At 43.3% G+C, this 17,167-nt stretch overlaps 2 protein-coding genes across 3 annotated transcripts; both read left to right on the plus strand.

The window, feature by feature from the left end:
* Window positions 1–7,828: 7,828 nt before the first annotated feature.
* LOC100193811 (uncharacterized) lies at window positions 7,829–11,254 on the plus strand. Of its 2 annotated transcripts, NM_001369652.1 has the most exons (2): window positions 7,829–9,143; window positions 11,060–11,254. In NM_001369652.1, exon 1 carries the CDS (start codon window positions 7,917–7,919, stop codon window positions 9,099–9,101), a length of 1,185 nt encoding a protein of 394 aa, NP_001356581.1. In that variant the 5' UTR covers window positions 7,829–7,916; the 3' UTR covers window positions 9,102–9,143; window positions 11,060–11,254. The 2 variants fall into 2 exon arrangements, with proteins under 2 accessions (NP_001356581.1, NP_001132366.1); NM_001138894.1 differs by lacking the exon at window positions 11,060–11,254 and having other exon boundaries at window positions 7,848–9,479.
* On the plus strand, window positions 11,060–14,341 carry LOC114574134 (uncharacterized). The gene is made up of 4 exons (NM_001369653.1): window positions 11,060–11,243; window positions 11,319–11,901; window positions 12,999–13,434; window positions 13,520–14,341. Exons 2-4 carry the CDS (start codon window positions 11,495–11,497, stop codon window positions 14,108–14,110), a joined length of 1,434 nt encoding a protein of 477 aa, NP_001356582.1. The 5' UTR covers window positions 11,060–11,243; window positions 11,319–11,494; the 3' UTR covers window positions 14,111–14,341.
* The last annotated feature ends 2,826 nt before the right edge of the window (window positions 14,342–17,167 follow it).

Consider the following 17,167-nt stretch of genomic DNA (forward strand, 5'->3'; position numbering starts at 1 on the left):
AACTTTTTGAGGGATCACCAACAAAGAGGGGATATCGAGATCGCTTATGTGAGCACCAAAGAACAATTAGCCGATATCTTTACCAAACCACTAGATGAGAAAACCTTTACCAAACTTAGGAATGAGCTAAACATTCTTGATTCTCGGAACTTTGATTGACACCTTGCACACATAGCTCATTTATATACCTTAGATCATATCTCTTTTATGTCTACGACCAATGTGTTTTCAAGTATATTTCTATGCCAAGTCGTAGATTGAAAGGGAAATGGAGTCTTCGGCGAAGACAAGGCTTCCACTCTACTCTATCGGTATCATTTACCCTTCGCCGTCACTCCACACCACTCTCCACTTTGGTATGATCTTCACTCATATTTATTTGTACCATTGGGGGAGAAAATAAAAGGGCTCGCAAAGACTCCGTTTTTGGCGATTAATGCCAAAGGGGGAGAAATATTAAGCCCAAACAAAAGGACCGCACCACCACCTTTCGAAATTTTTTGACATATTTCAAATTGGTATGTTTTCAATTGGTTAGTATTTTAAAATTGGTATCTAAATATATTTCCAATTGATATTTATTAAAACCCTCTTGAAAGCTAAGAGGAGAATTTCATTCAGGGGGAGGTTTGTTTAAGTCAAAGGAAAAGCATTTGAAACAGGGGGAGAAAATTTCAAATCTTGAAAATGCTTCTCTAAATCTTATTCATATACCTTTGACTATTTGCAAAAGACTTTGAAAAGATTTTTCCAAAAGATTTTGCAAAAACAAAACAAGTGGTGCAAATGTGGTCCAAAATGTTAAATATCAAATCAAACTTATATACTTAGAAATGCTTTCATTTCAAAATAACTTATGCACATCTGTCAAAATGCAATCTAGTTACATTTCTACACTTTATATTTGCTTTGGTTTGTGTTGGCATCAATCACCAAAAATGGGGAGATTGAAAGGGAAATAGTCTCAATATTTCCTATAATCGATTTTGGTGTTTGACGACCATCACAAACCTTGTGGACTAACCAGTTTGCCCAGTTGATCATTTCACAGGTGCATAAGTTTATCTACAACTATTCTAAATCGACTGTCTGGAATACTGTAGATTATTCCGAACAGGAGAATCTTTTTGGAAAAACACCTAAGCGCGGACCGTCTGGGCCCTTGCGGCGGACCGTCCGCGACACCAAAGTGAGCCTCGGACAGGAACGCTGCATAAACGCAAGTCAACACTACGGACTGTCCGACGGAGAAGCGAGCACCGTCCGAGACCAAGCGCGGACCGTCCGGCCTCAGGCGCGGACCGTCCGGTCGGTGAAAACCAGAAAAACCCGAAGGTGACGGGTTCGGTAAAATGTATTTTTAGCGTCCTCGCGGACTGTCCGGGGTACACGACCCGACCGTCCGCGACTGATTTATCTGACATCTGACGATGAATTTAATGCATAGTAGCCGTTGATATAGCCGTTACTACTGACCATTGCGATTTCAGCCATTGATGTGCAGGGACGGACCGTCCGGACCAGGGGCGCGGTCCGTCCGCGGTCGGCAGAAAGAGGGCAACGACTAGGAAGTGGTTGGGGGCTATAAATATAACCCCCAACCACCTCCATTCACTTCACCCAAGCACTCCAACCCTTCACATTCAATACAAGAGCTAGCAATCCATTCAAAGACACAATCAAAGCTTCCAATCTATCCAAGTTCCACAATTGAGCCAAGTGATCATTAGTGATTAATGACTTAAGAGAGAGAGTGATCTGTGTATTATTTGTCGCTCTTGTCGCTTGGCTTTTGCAATCGTGCTTTCTTCTTCTTCCATTCTTATTCTCAAGTGACTTGTAATCAAAGCAAGAGATACCAAGTGTGTGGTGGTCCTCGCGGGGTCTAAGTGACCCGTTGATTAAGGAGAAAGCTCACTCAGTCTAAGTGACCATTTGAGAGAGGGAAAGGGTTGAAAGAGACCCGGTCTTTGTGACCACCTCAACGGGGACTAGGTTCTTTGGAACTGAACGTCGGTAAAACAAATCACTGTGTTCATCCGCTTTATTTCTTGGTTGATTTGTTTTCCCTCTCTTTCGGACTCGAATTTAATTCTAACGCTAACCCCGGCTTGTAGTGTGTTTAAGTTTGTAAAGTTTAGATTCCGCCTATCTACCCCCTCTAGGCAACTTTCACATGTCTATTGGAGACATGTGTCCTCCACTACAACAATCCAAAGCATCCCCGTCGGCTAACTTAATTCCCGTCGGCCTGTGTGCGGGCCGACGGGAATTAATTAATCCCCATCGGCCAGAAGAAGGCCGACGTGGATTAATTAATTCCCGTCGGCTAGTCAATTTAGCCGACGGGGATTAATTAATTACCATCGGCCAGTCAAAGTAGCCGACGGGGATTAATTAATTCTCGTCGGCCCGCGCACAGGTCAACAGCGATTAAGTAACTCCTGTTGGCCGCGCCGCCAGGCCGACGGGTGTTATTCGAAATAACCGACACCGGGGGCCCTTTCTTCTATCTTCCTGTTTCTTCTACCTTCCTCTACCGAAGCCGCGCCGCCCACGCCGCCGTGCTGCCCGCTCCCCGCGCCCGCCCCACGTCGCCGGTCCCACGCTGCCGGTAGCCGCCGCCCATGCCGCCCCGCGCCCTACCCGCCCCCGCCCCGTGCACCGCGCGCCCACGCCGCGCGCACGGTCGCCGCCCCCGCCCCTGCCCGCGCGCACGCCGTCGACCACGACCGCCGCCGTCCACGGTAGCCACCGTCTGCTCACGGCCGCACGCCCGCCCAACGCCGTCGCCCGCCGTCGTCCACGGTAGCCGTGGCCTCCCCACATCGACGTCGTCCATCACTGTCGTCCACCGATGTCGTCCACCACCGCCGTCCGCGCAAAGCGAGGTATATTATATATATTGTAATGTTTTATTTTCGTTGGTTTTTTGTGGTCGACGGGAGTTAACTGTTATGTGATTATAGTTTGTTTAAATTTGTTAATTAACAGTGTTAGTAGTCTTCATATGACTTTATACATTGTAGTTGCTATTTTTAATTTTATGTTGCAAATATAAAATGTGTTGTTTAATGTTATTAGTTAATGAATTGGATGATGAATGTGATGTGTTATACAAATAGTAGTTATTTCAAATATTATTATTTAATGAATTTGATGTTATGCAAGTATTAATCATGTTAATGTGATGAAGTTATGTTATGTATATATATAGTTTAACTACTTATCTATAGATGTATGTGTCACATTTAGAAACATGAATGTCTCACACACGCACTTCTTACTCGTACACACAGCCGCAATAATGGGTGATAGACGTGATTGAATGTATGAAGGTTTCAAGAAGGGTGGGTGTCATACAAGTGAATGGTTTGCCAAGACGCAGATGTTTCTGGACCATGCAGCTGCTTTATCACAAATATATAATATTAGGTGTCCATGCAATAAATGTAGAAATATGACGAGCCACACCAAGAGGCGGGTCACACTACACCTGTGCTCACATGGTTTTGTGCCAGGCTATAAGGTCTAGTATCTCCATGGGGAGTCACGCCTTGAATGAGCAGCAAAAGTAGAAGTTGATGATGGTGAAGATGATGTTGATAGGATGGACTAGATGCTTGAGGATCTACAGCCTGAACTGGCACCAGATCATCATGATTCACCTACACCGGAGGTTCAGAAGTTCTTCGACCTACTCAAAGCATCAGAAGAGCCTCTTCACGGGCACACTGACGTGACTGTCCTCGAATTCGTGACCCGGCTGATGTCAATCAAGTCCAAGTTTGCATTCTCCATTAATTGTTACAAGGAGCTTGTGGATTTGATTTGCGAGGTTCTTCCTACGAGTCACAAGATGCCCAAAGACATGTACCAGTCTAAGAAATTGCTTGAAGGTCTTGGTATGGAGTATGAGAAGATTGATGTTTGCCAGGACAACTGTATGCTTTTCTGGAAGGAACATGGCAGAGAACAGAAATGCTTAAAATATGGGAAGTCGAGGTACGTGGAGCTTGTAAATGAAGATGGGGAGAAGGTGGTGACAAAGGTTGCACATAAACAGCTTCGGTACATGCCTCTCACTCCTAGAGTGAAACGTTTGTTTCTCTCGAGGAAGACCGCTATGCACATGAGGTGGCATAAAGATTGTACGGAAAGACAAGATGGGTTAATGGTGCACCCGTCAGATGGTGATGCATGGAAGGCTCTTGACAAATTTGATCCAGATTTTGCCAGCGATGCAAGAAACATTCGTATCGGCTTGGCAACTGATGGTTTCACGTTGTTCAATATGATCGCTGCGTCGTATTCATGTTGGCCTGTCATTGCCATACCGTACAACCTTCCACCTGCTCTTTGCATGAAATATGAGTTTATGTTCCTATGTCTTGTTATACCTGGGCCTAAGCATCCTGGCGTACGCCTCAATGTGATGCTTCAACCACTGTCTGAAGAGTTAAAGAAGCTATGGCAAGGTGTGGAAGCCTATGACTGCTTCAAGAAGCAGAAATTCAATCTTCGTGTTGCATATCTGTTCTCGGTTCATGATTTTATGGCGTATGGTATTTTCTCTGGATGGAGCGTGCATGGTAGATTGACGTGTCCTTATTGTGCTAAAGATACAGATTGTTTTCGTCTTAGTGCTGGTGGCAAGATATGTTACTTTGATTGCCATAGATGTTTTCTACCCTTCAATCACCCCTTCAGAAGGCAGAGAAAGGAATTTAGGAAGGGCACCATCGTCACGAAGGGACCGCCCAAGCGACGTAGTGGGATAGAAATTACAGAAGAGCATATGAGCTCATGAGCCTAATCAAGAACAAGATCAACCATCCTCCACACAAGCCTCTTCTCCAACTCAAGATGATGAATAGTAAGTTTAAGATGATGGCACACATCATGGGGGAGATGAAGACCAACCATCCTCCACACAAGCCTCCCCTCTAGGTGACTTTGAATGACACTAGACATTCATGTTGAGTTCATAGAAGTTGGAGTGAGGTTCCAATGGTCATTTTGAAGGGAGCAACCTATATATACCCCTCCAACTGGGCACAACTCCATATATGAGATGAGAAACATCACATGCAAGTTAGAGGATCATCTCTTTAGCATTGAAGCCATCTAAGTGCTCCGAATTCATAGCGTGCTTAGTATAGACACCTTTCAAGAGCTAGAATTTGAGATAGAGTTGTGTGAGCACTTGTGTTGAGTTGAGCTTAGTGAAAAGAAGAGAGAAAAAGTTATCAAAAGTGTTATGAAGTTACTGCTCTAAATTGTAAAAGCGATTGAGAGCCTCCAACTTTGTGTGGAGTACCTTGTGAAAAAGATTACTCCCACCATTGATAAGAGAACTACTCAAGCTCAATGTTTGTGATCGCTTGAGTGAGGAAAGGGTTGAAAGAGGCTCAGTTCTTTATGAACGCCTTAACGGAGACGTAGGATTCTTTGTGAATCCGAACTCCGATAAACAAATCACGAGTATCTTGTGCATTCTTCTTCCCATTTGCATTTGCCTTTGCTTTCCTAGTTAATACTTGCTTTTCTCATCATTCGAGCTTTATCTCTTATATCTTGTTGCTAGCTTTCATTCCACACTTCAAATTTTTCTAGCAACATACCAAGTGATTATCTTGGAATTAATCTTGGCTACAGTATCCTGTTCTAACCACCAAAGTCAGAATATTCAAAATATAGTTTGTTATTTAAGTAAGAACTTCAGGTATTGTCTATTCACCCCCTCTACAACTTTCGCCTTGTTATGGAAAAGATAAATTCATTTGAGATGCTTCCTCATGAAAATGCTAATGAAATATATTCCAACTTGGATGTTCTTGTAGAGGAAGTGAATGAGCCAGGACTCACTCAAATGATACAATACAATGTTTTGAGGAAGATTTTAAGTATCTTTTGAATTAAGAAGTATGGGCACATTGTCACCTTGCTTCATAAAGTTAATCACTCCACCTCCACACTAACTCAAATATTAATGAAGATTAATGTTCAGGAGAAGTATATGCACATCACTCTACAAGATATATCTTCTTCTAATAATAAGAAAGATCTGTCAATTAAAGTTAATCAAGAAAAGAAGGGAAAAGGCGAAATCAAGGAAGTCAGTCTTGATAGATCATGTGAAGAAGGTGTTGATGTGAAGATAGCTCTCATGTCGAGGAACACAATAAAGACACAAAAAAAGTGAAATGGAAATGTGCCCTTGGGCCATTTCTATTTAGTTTTGGTGATTAAGTGCTCAACACATTGTATTTGGACTAACATCATCTTGTATGAGCAATGAGAATAAGTAGTTAAAGCAAATTGAGAAAAAGGCACTAAACTCCTATAAATAGAGGAACATTATCATGCATTGTTCACACTTTTTGTTAGAAAGGAATTCACTGCTCTACCTATGAAGTTGTACTTTCTTTACCTTCTAAGATATTCATGTAGACTTTTGTTAAGTATAGAAGAAGGGAAAGAAAGTAGTATCTTTTAAGGTTGAATCATGTGTCATATCTTTGACTTGTGCTTCATTTATCTTCAATATTCTTTATGTTTTATTTACTCGCTTTTTCATCTTCATCCTTTTACTCAAACTTTCTCCATGAGAATGAGAGATTAAAAGGGTGAAGATGAAGCTTGATCTAATTGTGTTACCTTGTCATTTGATACCTTTAAGGGATCAAAATCAAGTGACCAACATTGGCGCCCACTTTCGGTGAACTCACGACAATCATAAGAAGCTTCATCATGACCCTAATGAAGAGCATGATAAGTTTCAACGCTTTGTCACTAACCTCGGGAAGGTATTTTTGGACCTTCGGCACGAAGTCTTCGTTTATTTCGTTGTTTAAACTCGTTATGAAAAACAAACTAGCACCACTAGGGGCTACTGTTGGGGGCCTTCTTCTTTCGAAGGTCCTCAAAACACTAACTCAACAAATATTTTTAGCTTGTTTCATATGCTACATGAGCAATGACGAAGGTTAGCTTCAGCTAAAACTGCTAATAGACGCAGACACGAAGACAACAACTTTGGACAAATAATGTGCGTGCATGAGTGACGAAGCCGAGTAAGATTATGAAAAGTGTTCAACACTTATTGATCAAGACAGTAAAAGGAAAAGATAACATTACCCTCAATGTATCTGATAGCTTAAATGTATAAGATTGAGAGCACGATTGTAATTTCGCCGAAGCTATACCCCACGCTTATAAATATAGGAACATTGTCATGCATTGTACACGATTTTTGTTAGAAAGGAATTCACTGCTCTAACTACGAAGTTGTACTTTCTTTACCTTCTTCTTGTAATATTACAAAGCCTAAGGTATTCATGTAGACTTTTGTTAAGTATAGAAGAAGGGAAAGAAAGTAGTATCTTTTAAGGTTGAATTATGTGTCATATCTTTGACTTGTACTTCATTTAACTTCAATATTCTTTACATTTTATTTACTCGCTTTTTCATCTTCATCATTTTATTCAAACCTTCTCCATGAGAATGAGAGATTAAAAGAATAGAGATGAAGCTTGATCTAATTATGTTGTCTTGTCTTTTGATACCTTTAAGGGATCAAAATTAAGTGATCAATATATATGAAACCCTTTATCTTTCTCTACACGTAAATTCTGTAATATTTAGAACAGCTGGATTATGTATAAATTCATATTCTAAAAAAAATCTTTCAGAAAAAGCTGAACCAAACATGTTGGTTGGTCAGCCACACTTCTGTATTTGAAATTTGTGGGACAGTTGAAATGAGAGTTTGGGTTGGAGCGTGATGAAAAGTGCTGAAATCTGGATGAGAGGCTACGGCCCAAATTTGATGCTTCGGTTGTGGAGTTGCAAGGCTGAAGGCGCAATCTCACCACAATCCCTCCCGGCGCCGCCCGCCGGTCGCTCCCGACGCTATGTTCCGCCTTCGAAATTGCATTCTTCCACATCTACTCTTCTCGTCCCGCCGCTCCTCTTCCTGCATCACCCCCCTCCATCGCCTCCTCTCCGGTTCCGCCGCCACCACCGCGAGCAACCCTTTCACGGTCGCCGACTACCTCGTCGCCAGATGCGGTCTCTCCAGGGAGCAGGTCCTCAAGGCATCCAAAATCAAAAGGATCCTCGACCTCAGGTCTCCCTCGAAGCCCGACGTCGTCCTCGCCTTCCTGGCGGGCCTCGACATCTCCGGCACCGACCTCACAACCGTCATCGCCAATGATCCCAGACTCCTTTGCACCGACGTGGGGAAGACCCTGTCTCTCCGCGTCGCCGAGCTCCGCAGCCTCGGCCTGTCAAGCCACCAGGTCGGCCAGGTAGTCATCGCCGCCCAGATCCGGTTCCGCAGCCCCTCGTTCCTCCGCAATTTTGAATTCTGGCTTGGGCTCTTCGGCTCCTTCGACGAGCTCTTGCGGTTCGTCAAGATGAACGGCAACCTCCTCAGCGTCAACCTCGAGAAGGTTGCCATGCCCAACCTGGCCCTCCTTCAGCGATGCGGGATGGAGATTTCCGATATTCCCAACACTTTCCTGTCCCGGATACTTGTCAGGAGCACTGAGCACCTCCAGGAAACTCTGGCACGCGTTTCAGAGTTTGGAATCCAGCAGGGATCGTGGGTTTTCCCTTTCGCGTTCATGAGGTTTGCGATCTTGAACCGTGAGAAGCTCGACAGTAATATACAGCTGTTTGAGAAGCTTGGGTGGTCGAGGGATGATATAGCATCAGCAGTGAGGAAGGCGCCGAATATCCTGAGCTTAACTCCGGAAAGGGTTCATAAAAAGTTGGATTTTCTAATGGGTGTTGTTGGGTTGCAGATGGCAGTCATTGTGTATCGGCCAGTGCTGCTATTGCATAGTGTGGAGCGTCGGTTGTTGCCGCGGTATTACTTGATGAAATTTCTCAAGAACAGGGGATTGATGAGTTCTAGTTTAAGCTTCCTAACTATTGCATCGATGGGCAATGATAATCTTCTGGATAAACTTGTGCACCCTCACGAGATGAGTGTCCCAGGTCTTGCTGCTGCTTATGCTTCTAGCTGCGCTGGAAAACACCAGTGGGAGCTCCTTGACGACATGACAAAGGGAAAGAGAAAGAGAAAGTGCTAAGACATGTTCTGGTAACTAGTGCTGTGAAGGATCTCTTCTAAGGTTTGCCATCTTCATAATTCATTCTTGCAACTTCTTTACATTTTGGTATGAACATCTTTATCATTACTTCATTAGCATCTATGAAGGGCGGTGTTCTAGTTCTGAAATCCCATCTAGCTAGATAAGTAGAAATGTATAGTGGACTAAAAAGGGTGGTAATATATTTGAGTTGTTTCCTTTGGTTCTTAACAATACATGTTTATGTGGTCTTTCTACTGTAATTTTATGGACTTTGTACTGTGATTTCCTAGTATTTTTTTTAGTTTTGAAGGAGCCAAATTCGTTAGCAAGTTTTGTTTTTATTTGGCTTAATATAAAACCAAAATGAAGTTAGTCATATGCTTTTGGATAGTTCTGCAAATTAGCGATTCATCATCATCATTAATTGTGTGGTGGTTTGATTTTCAGTTGGCCTTGGTGCCCATGTGCCACGATGGCGCTACTGAAGTTATATCCTGAGTTTTGTCTTGTAATGGCAGCTCTGCAAGTTAGAGGTTCATTCTTGATACTTGATAGACTGGCTGCAGCCATAGGGCCTTTAGCCAAGTTGGTTAGGTGGTCTGAGCATTGTTATTGAAGCGTCGCTTAAACGGTAAAACACGATTAAGGATTAGAACGTCCGCACGTTTTATGAAAAAGGGTTAGAGCGTCCGTTTTGGACGTTTTACTGACGTTCTATGGCGTTTTGGACGTTTTACGGCGTTTTGGACGTTTTCTGGACGTTCTAGATGTTAATGGGCCTTCCTGGGCCTTTAGCTGTCCTCATTCCTCAAACCCTAAATTCTAAGCCTCCACAGCCGTCTTCAGCCGCCCAGCCGACGTCCTCTGCGCTGCCCGCTACGGCGCTACCGTCGTCCAGAGACTCCATAGCCGCCAGGTATGCCGCCGGTCGCCGGCCCCCCTTCCTCCCTCCTCCCTCTTACCTCCGCCCACAGCTCCCAGTGCCCATAGCCGCCGCCAGTGCCCAGTTCTGCTTCTGCTGAGTGCTGACAGTGAATTAATTTGTTTGTTGACAGTGCTGAGTGCTGACAGTGCCCAGTCCATAGCCACCGCCAGTGCCCATAGCCGCCGCCACCAGTGCCCAGTTCTGCTGACAGTTAATTTGTTGAATCAATCTCTATTTGGTGACAGTGAATTTGAATGGCAACAAATAGCGAGGCATTGTCTGCCGGTTAAATTCTATAACAAGTCTGAAAAGACGTTTCAACGTTCGTTTAAACATTTAAACGTTGAAAAGTTGGTTCATAACGTTTTAACGTTTTACCGTTTTAATAACCATGGGTCTGAGTAGCATCCCTCAGATCTTGAGTTTGACTTTTAGGCTGGAGGTAAAAAAATCCCATATTAAGATCTTAATATGATGCCCGGGGTTATCTTACCCCGCAGGTCGAGTTTTTTTTTTTGATAGACTGGCTGCATGATATAGGGCAAACCTAATTTTTCCCCTTTAAACATTTTGTTGTTATTGTGTACACCATTTATGCACCTTGCATGCACTTCTAACATTCATTACTCATCCTACTGGGAATAAAAAAAAAGATATCAGGGAATATTTTATTTTCTAACGTGTGGTTTACAATGTCTGATGTATCGTTGTCCCCTGATTTTTCAGTCCGCTTAAGTTATAGAACAGCATTTTGTACCCGAAACACACTGTATGCGATCAGGGGGCGGACCTAGACAAAAATATGAGTGGGGGCCTAATTTTGAGTGGGGGCCTAAATGAAGGGTTAATTACAAATAAGCCTGTATGATTATAGTAAATAAGGTAAAACTTCCGCTAAATCAACAAAATTGAGTGCCCCCACTGCTCTTAACGTCGGTCCGCCATGTATGCGATCTAATTTGTACGAGTTGTTTTTGTCTTGGCCATGCAAATTGGTAGCGGCATTACTAATCTCCTCACTGCGTTTCAGGAGACCTATACTGTCAATCACCAAAAAGAGCATTGGGTTTGATCTGAAGGGCAGTGCTACGTCTATGTGACTTTGAGCAATTTCTGGTACTTAGGGCTTCGCTTTCACCAGGTTCTCGGGGCATTGTGTTTTTGGAATACCTTCTAGGACTGCTGTCTGACGGCCTTGCTGGCTAAGGAAAAAGGTTCTAAATTCTGTCCTTTGTATCCTTCGGTGGAAAGCTTGGATGCGCGTGTGGATTTATTTTTTATTTTTGCAGAAACGCTGTGACGCTGCTTTGTTTTAGTGGGGATTGCGGTCTCTAAGTTCTGTCTCCAACAACACCCTGTAAAGGGTCCTGTCCTCTAAATATAGAGGACTGTCAGGTCCCCTATGGCTCCAGCAAGGCACTCTATTCCGTCCTCTAAATTTTAGAGGATGTGGCAGACACTCTAAATGTGGAGGGCTCCGGGAGTGCGCTATCCGCGCTCTTCGTCCACCAGCCGCCGCCAGGAAACTTCCCCGCATTCCTACCCCGCGCTGGCGACTGCATCTTCCGGGGCCGAGCCCTCGATCCGGCGCGCTTCGCCGCCGGCATCGAGGCAGAAGGGCGAGAAGCGGCCGTGCGGAGACGGGTCTGTCGGCGTAGAGCTCGCACCCCTTGGAACCGAGGCCGCGCGACCCCCCGCAACCGAAGATCCAAGCCAGCTTCCCCCTGTTCGTCGCCGGAGAGTCGCCATCGGCAAAAGGCTTCGTCGTCCGCCGACTTCGTCGAAGGCAGCCGACAAAAGGAAGAGAACCTCCTCGCCGCCGTCGTCTTCGTCTTCGATTCGGTCCACCGAGGCAGATCCGCGAACAGCGAGGTACGAACTACACAAATCCTTTTTTGTTTAGTACTTAATCATTACCGTATTGTATTGTTCGTATTGGGTAGTATGGATTAGGGTTTCTGGGATGTTTAGGGTTTACGATCTTGAGCATTGTAAATAATGCGCATGAATTTCATGCATCAATGGCTTATTGTTGTGTCCGGATGCTTCAATTTAGACCGGATTTGCGGGATCCATTTCGGGTTTGGGGGGTTGTTCGTCCCCTATGATTCGGTTCTGTCCAGATTCAAATTACTCAACATTAATTTTGTATGCGACCATGGTAACCTAATCTGCAAATTTATAACAGGTTGACATAGATGCAACAGGTAACCTAATCTGCAAATTTTAACTCTGTACTCAGTTTCGAATCCCTTCGATTGAGTAGTTTGTATAGCATACATAAATTGTAGTCGGTGTTAACTAATTCAACACTGTGTTTGATGTAGCCATGGATTCGGAGAACGAAAAGCTCCGTAAAGCACTGGCTACTCTGCTCAGAGTTGTTCAAAAGCGTAGTTGTGACATCGTTGATGTCGTGAAATCAGCCTTCCGGCCTTTCAACTCACCTTTGCTCGACGAATTAAACCGAGCACTAGTTGAGATTGACGACCTCGCCAAGGATCTTGAAGACGTAGCAGTGCAAACTCAGTGGGAGGTAGAAAATATGGCTAAGAGTGAAGTGAAAGAACATCCACAACAAGAGGAAGCAGTAGAGGAGCTTCTCATACAAGATGGTTCAGAAGACGAGCTACTGATAGACGAAGAGTCACCAATTAAGTATGAAGACCTTGTGGGCTACGACGATGGTCGTGACTACTCAACCGACGACACATATCCGTACTAGTGTTCTAGGTTAAACTTCAGTACAAGTATTGTAGCATGTTTAGGTCTATGTTCAGGTGTACTTGTCGGTTGGTATGATCATGCTTTTGGGGGAGTTTAATGTTCTGGTCTATGTAAACTGAATCCGGTTCAGTTACTACAATAATTAATGTGTTTTCTTGGACTATGTTTGCCTTACTTTATACCATGTTACATGATGCCTACATACTCATTTATATCATGTTTCATCTGCCTGTATTGCATAGAATGGGGAGTGATTGGAACCAGGTGATGTCTCAATATGGAAGCTTCCTTAGCCAGATTGACGAGCAGCCTATCGGAACACAATACTCTGAATTTCCAGTTGATGGGCAACCAGAGGGCTCAAGAACACCAGCTGTTACTAAAAAGCCAACTCAAAGAACTAAGCTAGCAAACTTCACTGCTAAAGAGGACACAAGGGTATGCCATGCATGGCTTGCTGTTAGTTGCGATCCCATTATTAACACAGGCCAGAAACGTCAAGGATTTTGGAGTAGAATTACTCAAGCATACAACTCAAGACGAGGAACGTTGCCAGAAAGGTCCACAAAATCTTTGATGAGTAGATGGGATACTATCAAAACACAGTGTTCCACTTTTGCTGGATACATGATGGCAGTCCTCCGACAGAATCCTAGTGGACTCAGTGACGCAGACAAGGTAAATCTTTCATGTAACATTTTGACATCACTATTTAGAGGTTTGTTAGTAGGTTCCTGTTGTAACCATTTGTTATATGTGGCAGACATCACTGGCAGCTTCTAGGTTTGCAGCAATTGAGAAGAAGCCTTTCCACTTTTTACACTATTGGGCCATTCTTAAGGACCAACCAAAATGGATGGACAACCACATGGGTCAACAACAACAGCAAGCCAACGCTAATCCCACACATTCTAACACTGTCGATTTGGATGCAGAAGAATATGTACCATCAAGCTTCACATCTAAGAGGCCCCTTGGTCGAGATTCTTCGAAGGAAAAGGCAAAGAGGACTAAATCTGTGGACACATCTTCATCAGATTCTGAGTTTATGACACGCATGGGTGATCTTTCTTTGGAGCGCCTGTCAGTGTACAAAACAACTGTTACAACTGAGGAAAAGAAGTTGGATTCAATGAACAGAAATGAGAGGCAGAAATTGCTCCTTGAAAAGAAGAAGTTGAACCTAGAGAAATTAAGGCTTGAAAGGCAGAAACTAAAGGAGGACAAGGAAGAGGAGATAATGATCTTAAGCATGGATTTGAGCAAATGTAACTCTCTCCTCCGCCAGTACTATGAAGCCAAGCAACAAGAGATACTGGCAAGGGTTACTGGGTCTACATCATCTGGCCAGTGAAGGTTCCTTACTTAATATGTTTGTTTGTCATTTATGAATGAGGCGTACTCGGACATGTTACTGTGAGGTTGCTGTCGTCAGATCGTAATCTGGTTTGTACCAGATTTTTTAGGTCGTCTTTGAACTATTTGTTTTCAAGTTACTGTTTTGAACTATTTGTCATGGTTTGTACCTGAATGTTTTACTATATGTGTTGAACTATTTGGTTTCATGAACTGTGAGCTTGGTGCAGTTTTTGTGTAGCATTTGTACACACATGTGGTTGCATGACAGTAGTACTCCTTCTTATTGAATTCAAACAGCAGCATGAGACACTACGACACTTGGACACTAAGAAACACAGTACACACACTTGACACATGAAGTAGAACACACATGACACTAACACAGACAGTAGAACAATGTAAAGTAAACAAAGACAGTTCGACAGTAGATAAGAACAGCCATGACAGAACTTGTTTCATTGCGTCCTATGCAACTCTGGATCCATGTCGCGCCCAGTGATGGTGTATCAGATCTACCTGAAGCTGAGTATATTTGTTGCGGTCTTTCAGTTGGTTGTACCTTTGATTGACGAAGTCGTTGCGCTCTTCCATTGAACCTTGAGTTGTGTCTGCCAGCACTCCGATGTTTTCAAAGGTTGTGTTCAAAGACAATGGACCTTCGTCTTCTACTATCATGTTGTGCAATATTATGCATGTTTTCATGATGTCCCCAATGTGTTCAGGACTCCAACCGTATGCAGGTCCACGGACCACACCCCATCTCTTCTGGAGTACACCGAAAGCTCGTTCTATATCTTTTCGAGCAGACTCTTGAATTGTTGCAAAGTGTTGGGTTCTAACGTCGTAGGGGTTACAGATTGTCTTCACAAATGCGGGCCAGTCAGGGTAAATCCCGTCTGCTAGGTAATATCCCATATTGTACGTGTGACCATTCACAGTGAATGAAACAGGAGGTGTGTCACCGCTCAGATGCCTTTCGAAAAGGTTTGAACGGTGAAGAATATTTATGTCGTTGCAACTACCTGGCAGACCAAAATATGCATGCCATATCCACAGGTCATACGACGCAACAACTTCCAAGATCATGGTAGGATGTTTACCACGCCCTGTAAACATCCCCTTCCATGAACTTGGGCAGTTACGCCACTCCCAATGCATGCAATCAACACTACCAAGCATACCAGGAAACCCACGTGACTCGCCAACTTGGAGAAGGCGTGCGATATCTTCTGCATTTGGTGCACGGAGATAATACGGAGCAAACGCGGTTTGGACGGCCGTGCAAAAGTGTTTCAATGCCTCATGAGCAGTAGATTCCCCAATACGTACGTATTCGTCAACGGCATCAGCTGGAATACCGTAAGCAAGGATTCGAACAGCAGCAACAACTTTCTGTAGAGCAGAAAGACCAATCTCACCCGCACAATTTGGACGCTGAATAAAATAAGGATCCACTTGTTGCACAACATCAACAAGGCGCTCAAAGACATGGCGACGCATCCGGAACCTACCATAGAATTCATGTGTCATAATAGGGGTCATGAAGTTTTGTACATGGTAAAAAGAATGTGTTAATTGTAAATACCTCCTACGAAATTGAGCATCCGTGTACACCGGGTTGGCTCCAAAGTAGTCCGCTCGGATTCTTGCATCGCCGCTCATGTGATCACGATGAATCCTAACACGCCCTGGAATCGAACCACCATGACGACGCTCATTGCGTGCACGTCGCCTCCTATTGACCATGTGCCTCGCCAACTGCAACTCTTCTTCTTCCTCTTCCATTTCTTCCATCAAGCGCACAAGAAAATTGTTTTCTAAGTAGGGATTCATGGTTGTCGAGTTTGTACAGACAAGGTTGAGTGAAGTATGGAAGGCTCACTTGGTATTTATAGAGGAAGTACGCTTCGGATAGAAGACGTGCGCTTGTCGTGCAAGGGAAGCAAGGCTATGGCTTCTCGAAGAAGAGTACTGGCTTACGGTGCAAGCTTGTCCATTTGAAAACTTATTTTGGCAACGATATTATACTATGTGGCGCGTTACCGACAACAATTACACAACAACAAAACAATCAATGTAATTATTATTGATATTTCGAATTTATTGCTTTCAAAATTAATAAATACAATTTTTTCGGATCATTTATATAGTGTCAAATGAGAAGAAAACAAAGAAAAATGAAAAAGAAATGGAAAATGTGAATCTGTTAACACTGTAGCTTTAGGGGATGGAATTTAGAGGACGCTGCTGGAGACGGAGAATATATAGAGGACAGAATCTTTTAGAGTGTTCTGTAAAGGACAGAGAATATTCCTTTACGGGACGAAATTTAGGGGACGCTGCTGGAGACAGTTTAAGACTGTCTCCAGCAACGTCCTCTATATTCATCATCTATATCTGTCCTTTACAGTCTCCTCTAAAAGATTTCATCATTTATATCTCCTTTTTCTCCAACAACGTCCTCTAAATCAAGTCCTCTATACTCAAATATCTATATTAGAGACATTTTTTATTTTTATTTTTTGTATATACGTATTTGTCATACTCTCAAATGTATTGTACATATTTTAGTTTTGCTAAACCGGTTATTTAAAGTATCCAAATGGATAGAGGACCGTTTAGAGAAACTCTATATATAGAGAATCCAGCAGCGTCCTCTAAATTTAGAGGATCGTTTAAAGGACGCTGTTGGAGAGCATAGAGGACCATTTGATCCTCTATATTTAGGGTACAGAACCCTTTAGGGTCTCTTGCTGGAGCTAGCCTAAGAGTTACCAGCAGACTAGTGACAAATGGACTGGACTGCTGCGGTGCATATTTAGAGCTATGCGTTGAGATTCTATTGACAAATGGACTGCTGGAAGTCTACTACATTTTTCTATAAATATTTCTTCTTTTCTTTAATGTAAAACTAAGTTTTTTTTTAGAAAACTAGTGCCTCCCAAACCAAACTTCCAAACATGTTTTCACTCCTAGCTAGAGTGATAGTAGTAGTAATAGGGATGATCAAAATCCCTCTAACGAAGAAATTGCACATATCATCACATTCTAT

The sequence above is a fragment of the Zea mays genome, chromosome 1 (genome assembly GCF_902167145.1).
Source record: "Zea mays cultivar B73 chromosome 1, Zm-B73-REFERENCE-NAM-5.0, whole genome shotgun sequence".
NCBI lineage: Eukaryota > Viridiplantae > Streptophyta > Magnoliopsida > Poales > Poaceae > Zea > Zea mays.